Source organism: Equus quagga, chromosome 12 (genome assembly GCF_021613505.1).
Source record: "Equus quagga isolate Etosha38 chromosome 12, UCLA_HA_Equagga_1.0, whole genome shotgun sequence".
In the NCBI taxonomy this organism is placed as follows: Eukaryota; Metazoa; Chordata; class Mammalia; order Perissodactyla; family Equidae; genus Equus; species Equus quagga.
Window position 1 is genome coordinate 56,648,203 of NC_060278.1, and position 24,752 is coordinate 56,672,954.

The following is a 24,752-nucleotide window of genomic DNA, read 5'->3' on the forward strand; positions in this document are numbered from 1 at the left end:
CCTCTGTCTTTTTTACAAAACGAAGGCATATCCTAAAATTCTGTATATAATGTTTCTCATTAAAATGTTGTTTTCTTTATTTGCTTTCAATAATACCCTGTGAAGAGAATAAGGATAATTATTGAAATTGCTATTTTCATATTGCAAGGAACAGAGACACAACTGAGTTATTTTAAGGAATGAGGAACTTACACAGATAATTGTGCATACTTGACATTGGCCTTAGCAAGAATAAGATTGTCACTCTAGGGTTTTATCGTTTGAAAGACTCATCCTTCCTTTGTGTGCCAACTTCATCTCTCATAATATCCATTGAAAAATGTGTTTTTCAGAATTTTGAGTTCAAATTTGTGGAAAGGAAATCTGATTGGTTCATCTCATTATTTCATGTCAGGCTACACCATAGTCAAACTATCAATTGGCTTCCATTGGGTCAGGTGACCTCTCTTGAGCAAAGAATTCCCTAAGCTCTGTATTGCAGAGTAAGGGGCTTTGGTTGAGTCAATTTCATTTAGAAGAGCAAGTGGGTATGGTGGTTGACATATCTAGTAAACATATCCATTTGGGATGGTTATCCCTTCCATGACTGAGGACAGACCATAAATTTAAGCATTGCACTTTGAGTATTAACACAGACCATAGACTAACTCTAAGAAATAAATATCATTCATAACTAGATTAAATTCATAACTACAGCATATGAATAAATTAACATCTTAATGAACATCTTAGATTTATTAACTCTTTTAGATTAGAGTTAAGAGCATTGAAATTGAGCCAGAAGAGGACAACTCAGGTTTAATGTTGTAGAGTCATGGTTAAAATACAACCTCTGCAGTCAGCCTTCCTGCCTGGGAGTCCTGCTGCACCACTGGAAAGTGACTTCAATATTCTGAGCCCGAGTTTCCTATGTGTAAAATGGTGACACTGCTGCTTCAATGAGATAATCCTTATAAAGTGCTTGCCACACAGCAAGCACTAAATATATTTAGACTATTACTAACGTTGGACAAGTTTCTTAACCTTTCTGAATTGATTTGTTATAGGGGTCTCAAAATAGGGCTTTAAAAATGACTGAACTCTATACAATGTTAAGGTAAATTTCTTACCTAACACATCACTGTTGCAAGTATTTACTAAAAAATAACTCTATAAACTCAAAGATTTTGAGTAACGTGTCTGTGATTCAGTCACAGTCTACATGGACTGACTATGGAGTCTTGCTGTGCAGGTAGATCATTTGCTGAAAAAAATAAGCAAAGTTTTCATATTAAGATATCTGCAGAATTGTTTAAAGATCCATAGGGTAAGTATGTGCTTTTGTCATAGGATGTTAAAAATTATCAAACACAGTGGACTTAAAAATAATAAGAAGAAATTCCTTCTATTTGGAGTTAATGACTATTAGCAGAAAACCTCAGGGTGTATTTCTTAAAGGTAGATGTGGCTGGGGTAGGAATGACTATAAGAACTGAATTAGTGACATACAAAAAATGCCAATGTCAAATTGAATCAATTTTTAGAGAAATTTGATGTAGAACATGCAGGATAGTTCTAAAATTATAATAAATCAAGCAATTGTGAAGTCAAGATTTTTCTCTCTCTCTTTAAAATTCCCAGAATAATATTAAACTTTGCCTTAGTTTTGCAAATTAGTAAAAGACAAACTTTAATGTCATCAAGTTGAGCAAAGAAATACTTCTCTCCCATAGAAAAATGCACTAAGCCCGACCTGAGAAATGGTTACGTCTCTGAGGGAAAATTATTGTACAAAATTCAAGAGAGCATGCGGTATGGTTGTACTTCAGGCTACAAAACCACGGGAGGGAAGGATGAAGAAGTGGTTCAATGTCTCGCTGATGGATGGTCTTCTCAACCAACCTGTAGGCAGGAACAAGGTATGTGTTTAGGAATCATTTTCTAAATCTGAAGAGAAGGGCTTGTGAGGCTATTCCTTTCTTATAGTGATAGACATTTTTATTTAATATAATTGATTTTTCATTATGTCCACAAATGCAAGAAGCTATATTGTTTTTCTCTAATGCTAGGTGTTTCCTTAATCCAAGCGTTCTCAACTCCCACAACTCATCTACTCCAGCAGTTCCTACTTTCTACCAATAAAAATAAAGAATTGGAGTGGAACAAAAGGAAAGAACCTTGGGGCCAGCCCGGTGTCATAGCGATTAAATTCGCATGCTCCACTTCAGTGGCCCGGGGTTCACAGGTTCGGATCCTGGGCGTGGACATAGCACCACTTGTCAAGCCACACTGTGGCAGCGTCCCACATAAAATAGAGGAAGATTGGCACAGATGTTAGCTGAGGGCCAATCTTCCTCACACACACACAAATAACCAGGAAAGAACCCTAATAAACCTGTTTCTAGCAACATATACAAATTACTACTTCTTTTATCAGAGAAGAATTTGAGATAATGCACTTTATTTCATATTGTAAATATAATTTATATATGATGAATACTAATTTTATCTTGTCTGTTAGATATACTTAAGAGTAATCCAATAATTTGAACAGTGTGCATACTTTGTTAGTGTGTTGTTAGTTGTCTAAATTACACAAATCCACAGATGGCACGTAATCAAAAAATTGTTACCGCACAAGCCTTCAGCTGAGTTGTGGCCTTTGGTCAAATACAGTAGATTAACTTTAAGAAGGGAAAACTGGTGAAGTTCGGACACAAGGTGTATGAAAGCAAGGAATAGAGAGGCAAGGACAAACTGACTATTTTTCAATTTTGCCAAGGGTTGATTCTGCCAGATATTCTCAAGATTCAGTGAAAGTATGTTTTGAGATTTCTTTTTAATATTCTAGGCTTCGTGATGAAGTTCATAAAATAAATGATTATTTATTATTGTTTTTTTAGAAACATGTTTGGCTCCCGAATTACATCATGGAAATTATTCCACAACACAGAAAACATTCAAAGTGGAGGACAAAGTACAATACGAATGCGCTCTTGGCTACTACACTGCTGGAGGACAGAAGACGGAAGAGGTGGAATGTCACACACATGGGTGGTCTCTCACACCAAAATGTACCAGTAGGTTCTCATTTTGAAGACAGGCTGCTTTCCCTCTGAAAACCTCCTCTCATACAGAAGTGAATATAAATTGTCATGCTAATTATTTTCCATTTTTCATACCTGGTGGGGGTTTTTTGCTTCTGGTTTTAATTTTGTTAATAGTAGGCTTTGATCATTTAAGGCTCTCAAATAAGAAAACTTACTTTCAGCTGGGGAAATTAAATTAAAATAAGCCTGATGATATTTAATAATATCAAGCTCTTGTTATGGATATCAAAATATGACAAATTTACTAATTTCTATTCCAGATATGGCATGTAAGTAATAGGTGAATTTTGTGCCAGTAGGAAAGATAACACTTTTTTCTATTTTTATTTGTTCTTTCATCTTTAGAATTAAAGTGCTCTTCTTTGAGATTAATAGAAAATGGTTATTTTCATCCTATAAAGCAAACCTATGAAGAAGGAGACGTGGTTCAGTTTTTCTGTCATGAAAATTATCATCTAAGTGGATCTGATTTAATTCAATGCTATAACTTTGGTTGGTACCCAGAATCTCCTGTATGTGAAGGTAATTTTAAAAATATCACACTCATGGAAATAAAATATCATGTCTCAATCATCTCTAATTTCTATGAAAAAAATTGTCTCTGATGATATCTGATACTTGTCCTGAGTGTTATTTTTTGAAAGAAATGTCTTTTAAATCAGTATTATTTTCAGCAATCTTTAATACATTTTATCTGAAGAAATCTTAAGTTTTACATTAGCTTGTAGAGTGGATATAACTTTTAAACTTTTTAAAAAAATCTCATAAATTTCCCATCTCTTATTATATTGAGTAACTTTTCTTATTGGGAATTACTAGATCCAATTATCCCAAGCAGGCAGCTTTGGGAGAGTACTTTCTTATTTGGCCACACATTTCCTGATGTGAAAATATAGTCTTCAAAAGGGTGGATTAAAGAGCAGAGAAAGCAAGAGAATATTATCTAGCGTGAAAATGAAAAATGAAGTCATCTAGTCAGAGCTATCCTAAACTGTCCTGGGTACGGTTAAGTTTGCATCACTGGATGCGTTCAAGCAGGTGAGATGATTTCCTGCTGGAAGGCATCAATTCAATAGTCATTTAATCACACCTACAATGTGATAGGAAGGAGGTCCTGGTCTAGCAGACGAAACAGATGAAAAGGTAATTGATGCAATGTGACAAATGGCGTAATGAAGCCAGGCATAAAGTATTTGAACAAACATTAAAGATTTTGCTTGTTATGGTGTGGGATAGCTTTTATGGAGGTGATGGGTAATATTTAAATTGAGCCTTAAAAGATTAGTTGGAGTTTGAGGATTGGGAGGGATGGAGCGAGGTAAAGGGCTTGATAGCCTGTATTTTCTCTGTAATACAGAAAATACTGTCGTTATTGACAGGCAGGAGAAAGACAGGAAAGTAGAACTTGGAAGAGAGTGGTGAAGATTTGAAACAGCAGCTAAGAGGAAGGAAAGAGGGAGTTGACCAGGGGTGTGCAATGGGATTGCCAAGAGCTATCATAATTTTTTAAATGCATTGAAAAATAACTTTAATTTAAAAAAATTCCAGTTGTGCCTATCAGCCTTGGTCTACCAGTAGAGAGGAAAGATGTTAGCAAGTTGTCTCTAGCATGTTATTTCAGTAAGAAATGGCAGACCTGCTTACTGCCCTTTGTACACTTCCCCCATCCAAATTAGCATGCCAAGTCGCCTGTCGTTCTTCTCTAGCAAATAGTCGTTAGGTGTAGGATAGGCAGTGTAGTAGTCTGAATTATGCCTAACTCATCCCAAAAGATACACAAATCCTAATCTCTGGAACCAGTGAATATTGGACCATACGTGGCGAAAGAGACTTTGCAGACGTGATTAAATTAAGGATCTTGAAGTGGGAATAATATCTGAGCTCATGCATATGGGCCCTAAATAAAATCACAAACATCCTTATAAGAAGGAGGCAGAGGGACATTTGTGTGCAGAAGAAGTAGGAGATGTGACAATGGAAGCAGGGGGTTGGAGTAATAGAAGCAAGGGGTCATGCACCGAAGAAGGCAGGTTTCTTCCAGAAACTTGAAAAGGCAGAGAAGCTCATTCCCTACTGAAGCGTCCGGAAGGAATGCAGCTTTCCTGACACCTTGATTTTAGTCCAGTGAAACCGATTCTGGCCTTTTGGCTTCCAGAACTGTAAAAGAATTAATTTGTGCTATTTTAAACCACTAAATTTTGATAATTTGTAACAGCAGCGATAGGAAATTAATACAGTCAGTATTTTAGAACAGTTAAGAACAGAAGAGTTTAATTCAGATAAATACAGGTTCAATAACAGATCTGCCACTTATTTACAATTTATTTATTTCATAAATTTTAATTTCTTTATCTATGATGTGGAGACATGATAGACCCCACTTACGTAAGTTATTTTAGGATTAAAGGAGATAATGAATGTAAAACGCTAGCTTTTTAAATTTTGTATTGGTGCATAACATTGTTATCACAAATTTAGCAGCTTAAAACAGCACACTTGTTATTTCACAGTTTCTGTGGGTCAGATTCTGGGCATAGTTTAACTGGCTCCTCTGCATCCATGTCTAACAAAGCTGCAATCAGGATGTCAAATGGGACCACAGCCTCATCTGAGGCTTGACTGGGGAACAATCTGCCTCCAAACTCATTGTGGTTGCTGGCAGCATTCAGTACTGGACAGGCTGCTGAACTGAGGGTCCCAGTTTCTTCCTGGCTGCCAGCTGGAGACAGCCCTCTGCCCCTTGCCTTATGGCCCTCCCCTTTTGGAAGCTCACAATGTGGCAACTTATTTTTTTTCAAAATCAGCAAGGAGAGAGAGTCTTTCAGCAAGAATGTCCCAACATATTATGTTCCATGATCATGTATACACAACCACATACATTTCATCATCTTTGTTGTATTCTATTGTTTGGAAGCAAACCACAGTTCCTGCTCATGCGGAGGAATATGACACAAGGGAGTGAACATCAGGAGGTGGGCATCAAGGGGTGATCCTAGAGTCTGTCTGCCATACTTCTTATGGCACTTGGCGCAACAAATGTGCTTATTAAGTGTTAACTATTATTTTTTGTAGTTATATGACTGACTAAATATGCTGATGCTTTCCCAAAAGGAAGAAGAAATCGATGTCCTCCTCTACCTCTGCCTCTAAACTCCAAAATTCAGACACATTCAGCAACTTATCGTCATGGAGATACAGTTCGTGTAGAATGCAAACTTAATTTTGAGATACAGGGATCAGAAGAAATACACTGTGAAAACGGAAAATGGACAGAACCTCCAAAATGCATTGGTGAGCAACACCTCAAATATGATTTCCCTAGAATGAAATCTGAATGAGTAGCTAAGTGGTCTCTCCTCTAAATTGCCCCTTTTCAGAAGAAAAGGAGAAGATAGCCTGTGAGGAACCACCCATCATCGAGAATGGTGCAGCAAACATAACCTCTGAGATTTATTACAATGGGGATAAAGTGACCTATGGATGTGCAAGAGGCTATCATCTCCGTGGATCAAAAGAAATAACTTGTAAACGTGGAAAATGGACACTTCCTCCTGAGTGTGTTGGTCTGTATGCAACATTTCACATCAATAGCTTAGCTTCTTGTTTAAAATTTCCATTCTCTTTGTTTAATCCACATACTTAAAGCAAGAGACCTTTGCTTAGAAGTTAGAAGCATATTGATACTGCATCTACTCTGCTATTTTTTGTGAGTGTGTGGAGCCAAGTGTAGAATTTAAGTCAATATAAAGAATTGGGAAACTAAAAACATATTTTCTTAGTGTACGTTAATTCTAGGTACTGTTATAAGACCTGTTTGGTGCCATGACTTATGAGCTTATGACAGCACATTTCATTAGAGAAAACAAATCATGGTGTGTAGGATTTAGAGACTGGCCAAGACCATGATCCACTTCCCCTCCCTTTATGTCCCACACAGTTAGGATGGAGCACTCTGCTCCTGACTTTGGTCAGTCCTCCTGAGCTTACTTTTGCATCTGAGCATTCTGAGCCCTACATCCTTCTGAAGCATGTGTTTGGTCTTTTGTTTTACTGAAGAACACAACCAGGCTACTTTATTACTCCTGGTGTTACCCTTCTTGTCATCCTTCTCGTTTCTTGACCAGATCCTGCAGAGATCTCCACAAACATATTTACCAAGAATATTTATTGCATAAGAGAAAAGCTGTCAAGGTTATTAGAAAAATTAGAAGAGTCAAAGAAAGACTCTAAAGGGAGAAAGGAAAAAATGGAAATTTTCACCCATGGATTGACTGAGATCTGAAATGAAGAGGAATGAGAAGGAAAAAAATAAGAGAGGATAATGACAAAGGACAGTTTGACAGTAGACTATAATCTTTATCTTAAAAATCACTGTCTACCTTTTATACATTTTAAGGGTATCTATATTATGATTTCTTCGTAAGCAAGAAAAGTGAAAAATATGCATACTTGTTCTTAGGCTAAATTTGCTGTTTAGTCTTGCTTGGTAAATTTTAAAAATATTTGAGTTGAATAACATTTCTCCCATTTTTGGTAAATTTAGAAATCAATTTTCCTAAACTACATTGTGCAAGTGTTGAGGTACTATTGTATCCGCAAATATATTATATGATTATGTTGTTATTAGTTCATGTTTATTTTAAAATAACCTCTTTTCTTAGAAAATAATGAGAATTGTAAGCCTCCACCTGATGTAATAAACGGGGCTGTTGTTGATGGGTTATCGGCAAACTACACAACAGGATCATCGCTGGAATACAAATGCAATGAATATTACCTATTGAGGGGAGAAAAAACATCTCATTGTGAACAAGGAAAATGGTCATCCCCCCCACCTGTTTGCTTAGGTAAGATAGAAAACACATTGAATTTAAAAAACTTTTTCCCAGCTTTATTAAGATACAACTGACATATAACATTTGTGTAAGTGTAAGGTATACATGGGATGGTTTGATGCACATATACAATGTGAAATGATTACCACAATTAAGTTAGTTAATGTATCCTTCATCTCACAGAATTACCATTTTTGTTGTTGTTATGATGAGGGCATTTAAGATCTACGCTCTTGGCAACTTTCAAGTATACAAAACAATATTGTTAACTATAGTCTCCATGCTGTAGGTTAGATCCTTGGAATTTTTCCCTCTTGGAACAGAACACGTTGAATTTATTTTACCATTGTGTTTGTGTTTTATGTGATTTTCATATAATGTTTGATAGCATGAAAATGACGATTTTGTATAAATACTTTTTGAAGTGTTTTCCCGTATCATTTCTATATGCAGAAAATCCCTAATATCTTAGAGTCTAGGACTGTATTAGGTCTCACTTCACTGCTTTTTAAAAGGTTGTGTTAAAATATGAACAACAAAACTTTACCATTTTAACCACATTTGTGTTGTCTTTCTTCTGACTGAAATTTCCCCTTATTATAGTCCTCAACATCTCTGCTTGTATTGTCCTTAGAATGTCCTTTGAAGAGAAGAAGAATCAATCCAGTTCTTTTCTTGGTAGAGCGTATTGTTAATAGCTTTCTTTGCCACTTCTTCCTCATTTGAATGGACACCTTGTGTTATATCTTGTTGAAACAAATAAAAACATATTTGTAGTTACTTTAAATATATTTTGGTTTACAGCATGGTATAATTAATGTAATGTTTCCAGTACAGAATTGAGGCAGTTATCTAAATAATTACCTAAATTGAGATACTTTAAGAAAATAATATTCACCTCCCTCTCATTTCAAGCATGTAGATTTGCCTCATTTTTTTACCTTAGCTAGTCAGTTACATTTAAAAGTAATGTAACTCGTCACAACAGTTGCAATGAACTTGCTAGGTTGTGACTTTTACAAATGGGTAATGGCATGACAAGCTTTCTATATGTTAAAATAAAATAGTCATTTGATTAAAAATATTAGCCTCTTAAACTACAAAAGCAGATTATTATTATTTACCAAAAAAAGAATAAATATATAGAACAACCAGAAGAAAACATAAAATATCAGTAACCTTGCCTGAAACAAAGGCTGTTAATGACTTAAATAGTGGTCTCCTAAACCTTTTTCTACACACACACACGTTCCCCAAAATATATGCTATCATGAAAGGGTTATGTATCTTGTTTTTTCTGCTTAAAATATATGATGAACATGTTTTGATACACTTATGCATTATATATTTTAATGGCTGTGTGCTATCCCATAATACAGATATGCGATAATTTAATTAACCACTTTCTTTTGAATGTGTCCTGTTTTCAACATTTACTTTTTATTTTTTTAAATTAATTATATTTACTTCATGTTTTATTTTATTTTATTTTGTTCAGATTTTCTGAAGAGGAATTTCTGGATCAAAGAGATCTGGAATTTTAATTATTTTTCTGTTAGTTGCCAAATTGTCTTCATAAATTTTATTCTGATTTATGACCCTATCGCCAGTGAATTAAAGTAGTGGTTTTCTTCACCTTTGCCAACTTGAATATTTTAATATTTATATTTTGTTAATTCAGCAATAAAAATTATTGTAATTTGATTTATATACGTATTAATCAGTTGGACACTTTTCAATTTTCTAGTGGCCACAGATTTTTTTTTCAGTGAACTGATTGTTCATAGTTTAACCATTTTTCCATACTCCCATCTGTATAAACTATATTATCCATTTGACAACCAAATATATTGCAATCACTTTTCCTTTCATTTATAGTGATTTTAGTATGCATAAGTTTAAGTTTTAAGTCTTAAGCTCTTTCACTGTCTCCTTTGTGGTTTCTCTCCTTTAAGTCATTCTTAGGTTGCTGTTCTCATTCAAAATCAAATATATCTTCACTTACAGTTTATCTATTGCTCTCATATTTTCATAAATGTTTGATTTTAAGTTTTTGATGATTTGATTGATATTACATTGAATGGAAGTACAGTCATCTCTGAAGATTGAAACAGTAATGGAAAAGCTAGAAATGGAACAACCTCATAAGGAATAACAAGGTTTAAAGAAATCTGTCATTCTATCTCTGGAACAAATCACCTCATGACATTCAGGCTTGGTGTTAATTGTCTAAACCAAATACTGAGAGAAGATCTTTCCTTGTCATCAGGGCAAGAGGAGAGAGCTTTGCACATTTTATTTATCCTTTGGAACTAAATTACTCTCACTACAAATGGGAAAAACAGTGTGATAAGGAGCAGAATTTTCCGTCTGTGAATTATTATTCCAGACATTACGAAGCTCTCAGAGCTCTCCCTACTGGTATTCCCTGCTCTCATTCTACTCCAGCCACTTGGTTCTCTCCCTCTTCCTCAAACAAGCCCAGGATGCTCTTGTCTCAGATTTATTCCCTCTGCTTGCAATGCCCTTCCCTCGGAAAGTGATGTGGTCCACTCCTTAAGCTTCTTCAACTCTGCGCCAATATTACTTCTTATTTAGAACTATCCCAACCATCTCCCTTAAAAGGATAACCTCCCTTACTCCAACCCTACTCATTTTCCCATCTAATTTATCATATGTAATTTAAAGATGGGCACAAATGATAAAATCCATGTATTTACTGTTTATTGTGTGTGTGTTTCTCCCAGTTAGAAGGGAAGCTCCGTGAGGACAGGTGTCTTTGTTTCATTCATTGATATATATTAAATAGTAGGTGTCCCACAAATATAATAAGTAAATTCATTTTCTATTTCAAGATTTTTGTTTTATAGAGAGGAAATAATGATTAACCTAAGTGGTGGATGGCCTTAAATATTTTTAATGTTTCAAATTAAGTGGTTTTAATCTATGATATAATGAGGATAATAAGAAATGTATAAATTCATTAGATAGTAACAAAGTGTATACTTTATTATATATGAATGCGAGAAGCCTTAATAATGATAAACGTTAAATATAAAATATTGCTTTGGTTGCCTGTCATAATTTTTATTTTTAAAAATATATCACTTTCGTGCTTGTCAGTCGAGGAAAGAATTTACAAGAGCATTTTTGTCTTTCAGAGCCGTGCACTCTCAGTGTGGATTCCATGAATAGAAATAACATACAGATAAAGTGGAAATATGAAGGAAAGGTCCTACATGGAGATTTAATAGATTTTGTATGTAAACAGGGATATGGCTTATCTCCATCAACCCCAGTGTCTGAATTATCTGTCCAGTGCAATAGAGGAGAAATGAAATACCCTTTATGTATTAAAAAAGGTAAAACGATAGTGCTTTCTGACAATTTCTCAGGTGATCAATATCACTACTTGGGTTCAAAGTGTAAGACCCTAAACAATTCACCGCTATCATCTAATCTATGAAATTGGGAATGATCTCTCGCTATTTAAAAATTATTTGAAAGCTGGCAAAAATGTTTTTACATGAAATAGTGCATTTTATTTCTGTAGCAGTTGTAGAAGCGCTGGATACTTAATATAGCCATTCATCGTATATTTTAAAAATTATTTTTGCAGAGCCTAAACGAATATGTGCATCTCCTCCACTTATTAAAAACGGAGTCATTATTAATTCAACGGGAGACACCTATGAAAATGGTTCCTCAGTAGAGTACAAATGTTTTGATCACCACTTTCTTCAGGGGTCCAGGGAGTCCTATTGTTTAGAGGGAGTGTGGACTACACCACCATCGTGTTTAGGTAGGTACTACCAAATGCGTCTCTCTTTAATAGAGCAAAGCCATATTTTTTTCACTTTCTGTTCTCTTTGAGTTGATATAACACATTTACAATGCTTAATTTGCTACATTTATCTTACCATATTGGCGTGCCTATTTAGTCACTAGTTTCTATTCTTTCCTCTAGTTCATAAATAACCATAGTCCAGTTCGCTCTAACAATTACTTATTAAGTACAAACCATACATCAGGTACTGGTTTGGTCTGGGGCTGTAAGATGAAGAGGCCATCGTGGTGTGGGTACACATATTAGCAATTATCACTTGGTGTGATCCATACTATAATAGAAAACATGAGTAGTGGGGAAACAGAAATGGCCACCTCAATCTAGAAAGATGAAGCAAGATAATGCTTTACTAGCAAGGTATCCTATTAGAAGTGACAATATCCACCAAGATTCCTGGGACAAATAGGTGGTACAAAATAGCATATCTTTAAATCAAAAGAAAATATTTCTTTATTTCCGTATCTGACTTTTATTTAATTCATCTCATTTCATTGGCTTGGACTTCAGTACAACACTGAGTAGAAGAGGTAGTGGGTATCTTTGTTTCCCAGTCTCATAAATAAAGCTTTTAATAATTTGTCTTTAAGTACGGTGTTAAAAATACTTTTAAAAGATCACATTAAAGATATAGAAACCTTCTATTTCTATTTTGCTAAGGGTTTAAAAAAATCTTCAAGGAGTCTTTAATTTTAGCAGTGTCTGTTGCAATAATCATATGATTATTTCTTGTGTTTTTTTCCTGGAATTATATTGCTTCCTTTTGAATGTTAAAGCATGCTTGCATTCCCATAATAAATCCCACATGGTTGTGAAGAATTATGCTTTTTCTACTTGTTGGATTTTGTTTACTAATGTTTCACTTAGAAGTTTTGCATCTATTTTCATGAGAGATATTGGTGCATTATTTACCTTTTGGGTTTGGTACCAAGTTTCTGCGAAGCTCATACAGTGATTTGGGAAGTGTTCCCTCTTTTTCAATACCCTGGAATTTGTGTAAGATTGGTACTATTTCTTCCTTAATAATTGTAAGAATTCACTGAACACACCATCGGAGCCTCGACTTTTCTTTAAGTAAAGATTTTGACAGCTTCAATTTGTTTAATAGATGGTAACTGATTATCTCTCCTGTCAGTTTTGGTAGGGAGTGCTTTGTAGGAATTTGTCCATTTTATCTAAATTGTCAAATTTGTTGACATAATGTTGTCCATGACATACTTTTACACTCTTTTGAATACCTTTAGCAATGTCTTTTTTGGTTACTATTAAGATGTATCTCTTTCTAGACATTTCTTGCTAAGGGTCTGTACATTTTATTAGGCCTTTCAAACAACTAATATTTGTATTTGTTGATCCTTTCATCAAATGTTCCTTATTATTTTATTAATTTATATTCTTATCCTTATTACTTCCTCTCTTCTAACTTCTTGGATTTATTTTATCATTCTTTTTCTAGTTTTTTGGATGGATAAGTTGATTACTGATTTTCACCTTATGTGTTTTTCCTAATATATGAATTTAAGGATATAAATTATCCCCTGAACACAACTTTAACTTCATCTCACATGTTTTTATATTTTGGGATGTTATCATCATTCAGTTAAAAAATTATAATAGACATTTTGATATCTTCTATGCACTCTGAATTATTTAGAAGTTTATTTTCCAAGTTCTAACCTTTGGAGGATTCTCCAGTTTTCTTTTTTTATTGATTTCTAATTTAAATCCATTGAGACACACTTTGGATTATATCTGTCTTTTGAAATTCACTGATATTTGCTTTATAATAAGCATATATTTGCTTTAGGTAAATGTTCTATCGTTCTTGAAATAAACTAACTTTGTCGTTGTTGGCATGTGTGTCCATTGAACTTTGTTTTTCACATTATTTTTTTTTTGATTTGGAAAAGTGATTTTCTTCTTTTTTGTTTTTTTTAATTTTTATTTTTTTTGGATGTACATCATATTTCGAATTCTGTATACATTATGTCATGTTCACCACCCAAACACTAATTATAGTGCATCCCCTCACATGTGACCTTAATCACATTATTAAGTTCATTCATAACTGTACTGATTTGTGTGTGTTTGTTTTTCTATCAATTACCAAAAGAAGTGTGTTAAAGTTTCTCATTCTGTGGATTTTAAAACATTTCTCATTGTAATTCTGTCAATTTTTGGTTTTGTATTTTGATGTTATTTTATTAGTTGCACATAAGTTGAAACACATTAAATCTTGATGTGTTGGCCCCGTATAATTTTGAAAGAGTCTTCCTTTATCTTCCACAGTGCTTTGTTTTTGTTTGGTTTTGCCTTCAAGTCTAATTTAGTGTACCACCTGGCTTTTGACAAGTATTTACAAAGTGTACAATTTTCCATCCTTTAACTTTCAACCTCTTGGGTTCTTAATTTTAGTGTATAGGTCTTATAAGCAATGTATATTTAGTTTATTTAAAGCATACTTATTCAGTCTGACAATCTTTTCCTTTATAATGGAGTATTTAGTCCAATTACATATTAATATAATTACTGATATATTGGGTTTGTAGCCACCATCATACTGTACTAGATATATCTCCTATCTGTTCTATATTCTTTCTTTTTCTTTTTTTTTTTTGCTTTCTTATGAGTAAGTCAATTTATTTTTTATTTATACCGCTTCACTCTCTACCAGCTTGCTAATTATACTTTCCTCTTGGCATCCTTTAACTGTCCTCATAGAGATTACATAATGCAACCTTAACTTACTATGATTGAATATAAATTAGTACTTTTTCCACTCCTCTAGGACCCAGAACACTTTAACTTTATTTACCCTTCCCACTTCTTGTAACACTGTGTCATGCATTTTCATCCTACCTATAGCTTAAGTCTCAAAGATATTATTAATAGTATGCTGTCCAACAATATTCTTTAAGATTTACCCATATATTTATCAATGACTTATTCCTCATCTTCATATGTTTTTCTCTGTTTCTCATGGAGCTAATTTCCCATATGCCTCAAAAAAATTTTTCTTTATTATTTCCTCAGTATTTTTGGTCTGAAAACTGCTTTATTTTCCTTCACTTTGGAAGAGTAATTTTGCTTGATATAGAATTCTAGTTTAGGCCTTATTTTCTTTCAGTTTTTTAAAGCTGTCATCTCATCCTTTTATGGTTTTTATAGTCTTTGTTAAATAGTCAGATATCATTCTTAAGTTACTTCTTTGAAACTAAGTTCTGTTTGTACTTTGCTGGTTTTGAGATTCTCTGGCTCTTTATTTTCAGTAGGTTATTTATGTTAGACCTAGGTGTGGGTTTCTTTGAGCATTTTATTCTTCAAGTTGGTAGCACTTCTTGAAACTGTGGCTTGATGTTTTTCACAGGTTTGGGAGGCTCTTTTTCTCTTTGTTTCAGTTTGGTAATTTTCGTCCAGATATATCTTCCAGTTCATTAATCTTTTCTTTAGATGTGTCTAGTCTGCTTTAAACTCATGTATTGAGTTCTCAATTTCATCTATTATCGTTTCATTTCTAGAATTTCCATTTCATATTCTTTTGTAGATTCAAGTTTTCTGATGAAAGATTTCATTTTAACATCTATTTCTTGATCATATTAATAACACTTAACTTTAAGTCCTTGTCTGAAAACTCCACTATCTAGATCATCTGTAGGCTTACCTCTTTCTCTTAGCTTCATTTCTTACTATTTCTGTTAACAGTTGATTCAATGTCAAATATTATCCCTGGAAAATTTTAGGAGCTTGGGATGATGATGTTATCTTATTCAGCAAATAACTCATCCCATCCTCTGGCTGATAGTGTAGGGGCAGTTGGTCTCAATCCAATTAGAGACAAAGTCTTCTCTGAGCTTGTTTTAAGACCTTTGTTTGCCCCTATTTATAGACTATAAGCCTACAGGGTTCTTCACTGAGAGTTTGGTATATATATTAAAGTTTCTCCTTCTTGACTGGCTCTGATATTGCTGGGAGACTGCCAAAAGCTTAGTGGAGCTTTCGTTCACTGTCTGCTTGGCTCCTTATCCTCTGTCTGCACAAGTCAAGAATAGGTAAACGGCTCAAGGGAAAAGCCATTGCAGAGGATCGAGCTTATTTTCTGCACGTCCCATCCCTCTGGGTTCTTGGCCCCTCAAGTCCTGGCTGTCCTAGCTGACCCAAACTTCCATTTTTGTATCCTAAATCCCATGAGATTTTCAAAAGCTTTCCTGGCTCCATGTTTGTTGTTAGCCATTCTCTACCCAGCCTTTCAGCTTGTGCTGAGAATGAACAAATATCCCACAAGGAAAATGCCACACAGAATGTTGAACTTTTGAGAATGAGTTTCTACCAGGACCTTAGTATCTTGAGACTGACTGCCTTGGAAATTCTCTGATTCCTTGAAATACTTGCTTTCTGTCAGTTTTCATATTTTCTAGCTCTTAGTAGAGGTGCTGGTCTGATATAGGCTACTCTGTTATAGCAGAGAACAGAAGGTCCATGAACCAATTTTTAACTTGTTTTGGAAAATTTCACACTTTATAAAACAATGATATTGTAAACTATAGTACAATTTGACCTCATTTTCAAAGCTATTTTACAGTGACTATAAAGATCCTATTAGAGTGTTTCTAATAATTCTTGTCCATTTTTATTTTGTCTATAGCATTTCTAGCGTAACATCTGACATTCAAGAAATATTTGTTGAAAACAATTGAATAAAGAAGTTTGTTAATGTATTATAGCTGTATTATTCATATGCCCTGTTAGCAACTCTGGACCTTTTTACCCATATCAGAAGTTTCTCATTAGTGCTAGGCCATCCAGGAGGCAAATAAGGATGCAAGCAACCCCATTTTCAGAAAGAATTTGGTATTTGATATTTTGGAAATAGTCTTTTCATCATGGAAAAAACCAAGAAGTTTATGAAGTGTCTTAATACTTATCTTAAGTTTTTGTTTTATTTTAATGCATACGAAGGAAGGACACAATAATACTTTCAATGCTTAGAATTAAAACATCTTAATCCAATCTTGTTATTCCTTAATAAGTGGAAATTTAAAAGATAAGAAACTGTCAACCACTTTGTATGCCATCAGGCCATCAAATTTGATTTAGTGGTGAGAATTCAGCTTGTTCTTACATTTCCATAAAATATAGTCTATCCAACAATAAAACAACTAGTTTGTCTCATGAGCATTTTATCTGAACTTCCTGAAGAAGAAAAAGAAATAGCATTATTTCAATGATTATTAGTAGCTGCCAATGTTCTAAAAAACCCCACCTTTTTTGTTTGCTATCTTTTGAAAAACTTAATGGCATAAAGCTAACTGACTGGCAGAACATACCTTTTTTCTGAAATCCAGGACCACACCAATAAGTGGCAGACTGTTTTTCATGAGCTTCTAACATATTTTTCTGACAAATTTTAATTCTAACTAACATGCTTGCCACTCTAATGCCTGGGAATTTTAAGGTCGTCATGAGTAGGCAGCACAATGCTTCCTGTTAGTACCAAGATGTACCAAGATAATTTTCTTCTTTTTATTTTTTAGAGCCTTGCACATTATCTTTTGCTGAAATGGAAGAGAATAATTTACTCCTGAAGTGGGATTTTGACAATAGACCATATATTCTTCATGGCGAGTATATTGAGTTTCTTTGTAAGAGAGATACTTACATAGTTCAGGTATCTGTTATCAGATCTGAACTTAGAGTGCTGTGTGACAGAGGGCAGTTAACCTATCCAAGATGTGTTCAAATAGAAAGGTAAGAAGAGGCTTGTGCCCTCAACTAATTTTTTTGGTTAAACTGTTATTCAAGAGATTCATTGTGTTATAAATTTCAGAAATATTAGGTTCTACAACACTCCTACTTTATGGTCATTTTAAAGGAAAAAATCATTTTATTTATTTTTTTAATCCAAGCAAACTCCTAGAAATATTTATCAATTCAACAAGCTTTCTGAGTTGTCTGAAGTCAAAGTCTTGTTTGCCATTTGATATTTCTGACACTTTGGCAATTTGGTAAATAAATCGATTGAAATGTGCAATATTTAAATGTGTAAAAATTAACCTGTGTTCTGAGAGAGAAAATCACATTTTCTCCCACTTCCAAGTACAAGTTCATATATAAGTCATAAAGATTGGAAAGGCAGTTGTACAAATCTTTCTACCGATAGAACAGCATGTTAATAACAATGATTAAAATTATGTATTTTCAGGAACACATTTCTACATAAGAATTTGGAATCACTTACTAAAGTGATTCCTATATTAAAATGTAAGAAATATGGTTTCTACTTCTTGATGAATGGAAAATAATCTTATTTTTTGAGAAAAGTATTAAAATAATAAATAAAATGATATAATTATTTTATAGGATCGGAATTTTGACCCTTTTGAAGACACAGTGTAAAGTGGAAATTATACTTTATGTTCAACTAAGAATATTAAAAAATAATTTCTGGCAAAGGGCATATGGTACTATTCTAGTAGCTGTAAACAATGAGCTGTATGAACTACATAAGGGCAGGTTTTTAGATACTTTGAACACTCTAGAAAAAAACTGTTCATAACACACACATTAGTGGAAAACTTTTAATTTTTTAACTGTGGTAAAATCAGGTAGAGAAATTTTATTATGCTACTTAAATGTTTTAGTGTATTTTGGATTTCTCATTCCTGAGAGAAAAAGAAGCAAATAACCTAGAAAAAATTGTAAAAAACTGGAGTTAGTGTAGTAAATGACATTGAGTGTTTCAAAAGGAATTGATGATATCATTTATCAAGAATGGTTACTTCTTCTTGTCAGCACCAGTTAAAACAGTGACTAATTATATGAAATGTTGTAAGGACTAAAATTACAATAAATACTTGACCAGAAAAGATGCTTGTTTTAAAAATCTCTCTGTCTCTCTCTCCCCATCTCTCTCTTTCTTGTCAAGCATACTGTTTGTTCAAGAACTTTAAGGACAAAAAAATGAATGGCAGAAAGAAGAATAGCATTTCAACACATCAAATAATCCTTTATAAAACACAATTTTTAGAAGAAAACTGTTGAATTAAAAACCTCTACTTTTGTACTTGCTTGAAGATTTGACTCTAAATTGTTTATGCTAAACATTTTCTTTATTTATAAATAAAAAGCAGAACATGTTGCCTCATTTTTAGTTTGGAAGATTTGACATGTAACTTAATCTTTATAGCATGTCTTCCACCTGTTACAAAATTGATCTGTAGGGGCTGGCCTGGTGGTATAGTGGTTAAGTTTGCACGCTCTACTTCAGTGGCCCGGGGTTCGCTGGTTCAGATCCAGGGCCTGGACCTAGGCACTGCTTGGCATGCCATGCTGTGCCAGGAATCCTACATATAAAGTAGAGGAAGATGGGCACAGATGTTAGCTCAGGGCCAATCTTCCTGAGCGAAAAGAAGAGTATTGGTGGTGGATGTTGGCTCAGGGCTAATCTTCCTCAAAAAAAAAAAAAATGATCTTCACATCAATATATTTCTGTTTCCTAATGTCCATTCACTGAGCTATATTGTTGTCTTCAATATATGTGCAAAAAATTCATATTTGTCTTCATCATATTCATTAACATTAGGGTTTTTCATTACTTTCAATTCACTCTTTATGTCAATATTAGAGAAGCAAACACACTAGAGATAAAAAACTATACATTTTATTAGAAGATTTACTTTATTAAATGCAGAAGAGACTGCCCTTTAGACTGTCTAAATGTAAAGAAATTTTAAAATTAACTTTAATATTAGCTACAAAGCTAATAATCAAATTGTTTGTGAGGTAGTGAACTCTCCACATGTTAAAATGCTGCCCAGGAAACATGGTAAAAAAAATGAATAACCCTTGCTATTTTTATATTTTATACTTTCAAGGAATTTTTTTAAGTTAGGAAATTGTTGGAATCATGCAGATTATGAAATCTGAAATCAATGAGACCTGCAAGCACCAAAAATGTGGCAGTGTCAGTATTACCAATATCTGTTGGGGACCTCAAGTAGCCACATTGTCACTTTTCAGTTTGAAGTAACAGCTATACTTCCAATGGTTATTCCAGTTCGTTTATAAGCACGTGCAATAGCACTACTGGGTACTAGGACTCTATTACACCTTCCTAGCAGTTAGGTTTTAAATGTAGGATTCTGCATTTTAAAGGTATTTTAGTAAAATACCTTTTACTATAAAGTCCATAAAGTTTTGTAAGTAGAAAAAAAGTATTAATCCTTTTCAATTAATTCACCATCAATCTATTAATAAACAATATTGAGTACTTGCTGTATCCCAGGAAACAGAAGCTTTGTTCAAGGTGGGTCATTGTCATGTGGGAATAATAGTATCCAGTCCCCATATCTTCTGAGTTGTTAATTGTGAAATCTACTGATTTTTATATCTGGAGGAAGGAACTGAAAAATATTGTGAGCAAGGTAAGTCCATAAGCTGCGAGTTTGTAAACTTCAAATGCTAAAGAAATGAAAGTGTGAAAAGTGCAACTATGGAAGCATGTACAAAGTAAAGCGGTAGGATGGAGGAGATGATAATGAACTTCTTTAGTGAGGTTGAGTATGGGAAGCTTCCTGGGAAAAGAGTCTGAGGTTTATAAGACTAGAGAAGACATTCCAAGTAGAGGGAATGGCCCACACAAATCAAATATTGAGCACATATCCTATGCTAGGCAATATGCTAAGCACTGGAGAAAAAACAATGAATAAAACACACCTTCTGCTGTTATGGAGTTTGTTCTCTGGTGGGGAAGAAAGAGATTTTATTCCCCTACAAAATGAGGTGTGCCAAGAAAGACATGTATTTTGTAGTGAGCACCAGGAGATGCAGCCTAGTCCTGGATGCTGAGGAAGTGATATACAGGCTGAGACTTTAACAGGGAAAAGAAAAGAATTTCAGGTAGAGGGAGGAATATGTGGAAAACAGCAGAAAACATGGTATTTACAAGAAACTAGTAAAAGTCCAGTAAGGACTGAGTGGAGGAGAGTGAAGAAGAGAGTGGAGCAAGGTAAACCTGGAGAGACTGGAGGTCTGATGATGAAGACCTTCATAGACCAAATTAAAGATTTTGGAAGTTATTGATTGAAATGAGATGCTCATAGAGATTTTTAAGAAGACACTGCTGACAACATTAAGGAGAGACTGAGATGAAGGAGGAAAAGTGTAGGCATAAGAAAACCACTAAGGAAAATAACGCCATTATCCAAGCAAGATATGGTAGCCATTTACACTGGAGGCAGCAGCAGAGATGGTGCAAACTAGACTGTCAGGAGACATTTAGAATGTGAAATCATGATGATGAGAATTGATTAGCTGTGGGCTGGGCATGAGGCAGAGGAAAGAGTTTAGGAGGACTACTTGGTTTCTGGCTTGACTATGTGGATGGGATGGCCATCTAAGTGTGATAGGAGAGGTAAACTGAGGAGTGGAGATTAGCATGAAGATTTTAGTTTTGGAAATGTTATTACTATTTTTTTTTTTTTAGGAAGATTATCCTTGAACTAACATCCACTGCCAATCCTTCTCTCTTTGTTGAAGAAGATTTGTCCTGAGCTAATATCCGCGCCCATCTTCGTCTACTTTATATGTGGGACATCTGCCACAGCATGGCTTGATAAGCGATGCATAGGTCCGCATCCAGGATCTGAACCAGTGAACCCCAGGCTGCCGAAGCGGAGTGTGCGAACTTAAACACTACACCACCAGACATGGTCCTTGGACATGTTATTTTTGAGGTATATGCAGGGTAGCCAAGTAAAAATATTAAGAAAGCAGTTGATTCTTGTAGTCAATGCTGTGATGAACCACCCAGATTCCTTTCAGAAACAGAAGACTTATTCTCTCAGGTGCTGGGAGCTCTCACTTATCAGCTCCCTAAGGGGGTTGCATCAGATGAAGAGAACATTTTCTCCCAAGGTCATAACTCCTTCCAAGGGGGGCATGCATCAGTGACTAGTCAACAGGAGTTATAAAGAAAAGACCCCTTTACTCGAACTCAGGACAACTCTAAAGGGTCATCCCAGCTTCAGAGCTCTCCACAGAGTTGGCTGATGACACTGGTTGAAACTTCTTTGCAGCCCAACTTCCCCCATCCTGCCTCCTTCCTTACCCTTCCTCAGATGTGGATCCTGAGAGAATTCCTTAAAAATCTCCTTGGCTGCTAATTTCCATCTCACAGCCTGCTTCCTTGGGAACACAATCTGTGGGAGTTTATGTAAGCCTGGATATCAGAACAGTGCACTGGGCCTAATTTGGAGTCATCAGTTATAGATGTTTATTAAAACTCAGGTACTAGATGAGTTTATCAGGGTGAGGTTAGAAGTAGGCCTAGCTCAGGGCTTTGAGGGTATCAGAAGTTTAGCGATTGGATATAGGAAAATGTATAACAAAAGAAATTGATAAGGAATGGCTGGACTGTTTGAATGAAGACTGGAAGAGATGAGGACTGAAAATGCTGCTTGGATATTATTGATTACCTTGCAAGGAACAGCTTCACTAAGCATGAAATTGAGACTGGAGCAGGTTAAGGAAGAAGTGTAAAGTACAAAAGCAGAGACATGAATGTAGCGAGCTTGGCAGTAAATGTGACAGTGAAAAGGAGTGATGTAGGGTGGCATGGAGGCAGAGGCAGGATAATAAAGGAGGTCTTTTTGAGTAAGATGGGAGAAATTTGAACATGTTCAAATTAAATGGGAGTGGGCCAATAAAGAAGGACCATGGAATATATGGGGGAAATATATTGTGTAATAGACTGCAGACGATTCCTGAAAAAGTGAGAAGAGATGGGACCCAAGCACAAGTAGAGAACTGCTCCTCGCTGGAAGGAGGGACTGGGTTTGTGGCTTGAATATGTTGATTCATGTCACATTTTCTATTTCCTCTGTGAAGGAGGGGAAGTCACCTGCTGAGAATGTGGAAGGACGTGTGGGAAGAGAAGTTAAAGGATTGAGGAGACCAGAGAAAGTAGGAAAAAGTTATGTAGAGAGTGAGAGGATAGAAGAAGTAAAGGACTGCTTGACAAAGAAGCACAATCCTGCAAGATGATTTGGCAAACTGTAACTGTTTCACTGAATTATCACTTCAATTAGATGTGCAAGGTGTTGAGAATAATGTTATAGTAATGACCATTTTGCTTTCTAGAGAACTTTGTGTTGTAAGGTAATTTTTATCATGATGAATATGAAAGCAAACTTTGCTTGGGTGATTTGCCATCCTTGTGGTACAGGGATGCTAAGTCAAAGATCAAAGAATCGCTAACATGGTGATTGCCCTGGGGGATTTCAAAGACTACCAGGGTGCTGCCAGGTTCTGCACAGAGAAACTTCAATTTTTCAAAGGGAAGTTAAGAATTCATGAATATCTGTCTCTTTCTTCTTAAAAAAAGAAAGATCAAAACACTGGAGAACACTACACATTAAAACTGAATTCGGGAACTCAGCATGATTCCTTTGGAGAAAAAATGGAGTAACTGGAGAATGTACAAAGTCTAGCTTGAACTAAGAAGTAGTTCATAATATACTTCTCAAATATAAATTAAAGACTAGTTACTAGACAATTGCAAGGTTCAGTCTGACAAGGATTTTAACTTGTTATATACTTTGAAAATAACTTAGAAGAAAATAAAAATTCAGCTTTTATATTTACTTAGCATCAAGTAAACTTTTCTATAACCGTATATTTTAAGAATTACCAATTTAAAATTATTTGCTATTTTTGTCAAATATGGGAGCGACTCTTTGACATTGTAGAACAGTTCAAACAATGCAATGTAAATAGGGTAAAGAATGAAAATTCCTCTTATTCTTCCCAATACCCCAGATCTACTTCCTCAGTCCATGGATTAGCAGTCTAAAGAATTTGCTCTGTGTCTTCCAGATGTGAATATACACACTAAAATATGCATTTATATACACACACGCATATTTTTATTTGTGTATATATATTTAATGGGATGCATGCTGTGATCATACTGTATCTATTGTTCTAAGACTTTTATTTTTACTTGATATACAATAGATCTATCACCATATCAATACATGTGGCTTGATCTCATTCTTTATAATATCTGAATACTATTTCATAAACTGGAAATAGTATAATTTATTTAATTATTCTATGATTGATGGACTTTTTAATTTTGTATCTTCCTCATCTCTTTCCTTTCTACCTTCCTTCTGTCATTCTCTCCTTCCTTCCTCTCTCCCTCCCTTCTCTCCTTCATAGGTTATAGGTGGAAATCAAATAATATAATTTAAAGCTGAAATGAAATAGTGGAATTCTAAATATATTAAAAAATAACAAATACAAACACGAAGAAAGATCTTACATTCAATAAAATGGATGATGGAGGAAAGGGAGAGAAGGAGAAGGAAGGAATAATTTGTAAGTGAGTTTTATTGTTTCTCATGATAGGGACAAATGGACATTGCCCAAAACTTGTGGGAGTAGGGTATAATTAAAACATTAGGATAAAGATAACTACCTGAAAAAATACACGCATTTCTAAATAGCAAAATAGACAGAAAAACAATAACTGCAGCAAGAACATAATGAACAAGGAGACTGCAATGGTGGAAGACTGGAAAACTCTACAAACACACTGTAGTTATACCAAATTGTGAAAGAGCTTAATTCATACACTACAAGAGCGAAAGCTTTTCTGATTGGGTCACAAAGCAATACCTAACTCAATGTTATGTTCAAAAATAACAACTAAAACTAAATTCTTCAGAATAGTTAACAGAAAAAGAAAGGACAAGCACACATCAAAGGACACAATCAACAGAGTGAAAAGGCAACCCAAGAAATAGACAAAATATTTTCAAATCATTCATGTGATAAGGGAATTGTGTTTAGAATATATAAAGAATTCATGTCAAAATAAAAAGATAAATAACCCAATTTAAAAATGAGCAAAAGATCTGTATAGTCATTTCTCCAAAGAAGATGTACAAATGGCCAATAAAGACACAGAAAGATGCTCAACGT

General features: G+C 34.5%; 1 protein-coding gene across 1 annotated transcript in view; it reads left to right on the forward strand.

Annotated features, from left to right (window-relative positions):
• The window catches only part of LOC124248171 (coagulation factor XIII B chain-like), a gene marked incomplete at its 3' end in the record, with an annotated part of 74,769 nt that extends 53,462 nt beyond the window's left edge, over positions 1-21,307 (forward strand). The window contains exons 10-19 of the mRNA XM_046678018.1: positions 1,713-1,898; positions 2,883-3,059; positions 3,435-3,611; positions 6,201-6,380; positions 6,467-6,652; positions 7,751-7,936; positions 11,086-11,286; positions 11,544-11,726; positions 17,300-17,513; positions 21,250-21,307. Coding sequence (XP_046533974.1) covers positions 1,713-1,898; positions 2,883-3,059; positions 3,435-3,611; positions 6,201-6,380; positions 6,467-6,652; positions 7,751-7,936; positions 11,086-11,286; positions 11,544-11,726; positions 17,300-17,513; positions 21,250-21,307 — 1,748 coding nt within the window. The remainder of the gene's footprint in view (positions 1-1,712; positions 1,899-2,882; positions 3,060-3,434; positions 3,612-6,200; positions 6,381-6,466; positions 6,653-7,750; positions 7,937-11,085; positions 11,287-11,543; positions 11,727-17,299; positions 17,514-21,249) is intronic.
• Positions 21,308-24,752: the final 3,445 nt, after the last annotated feature.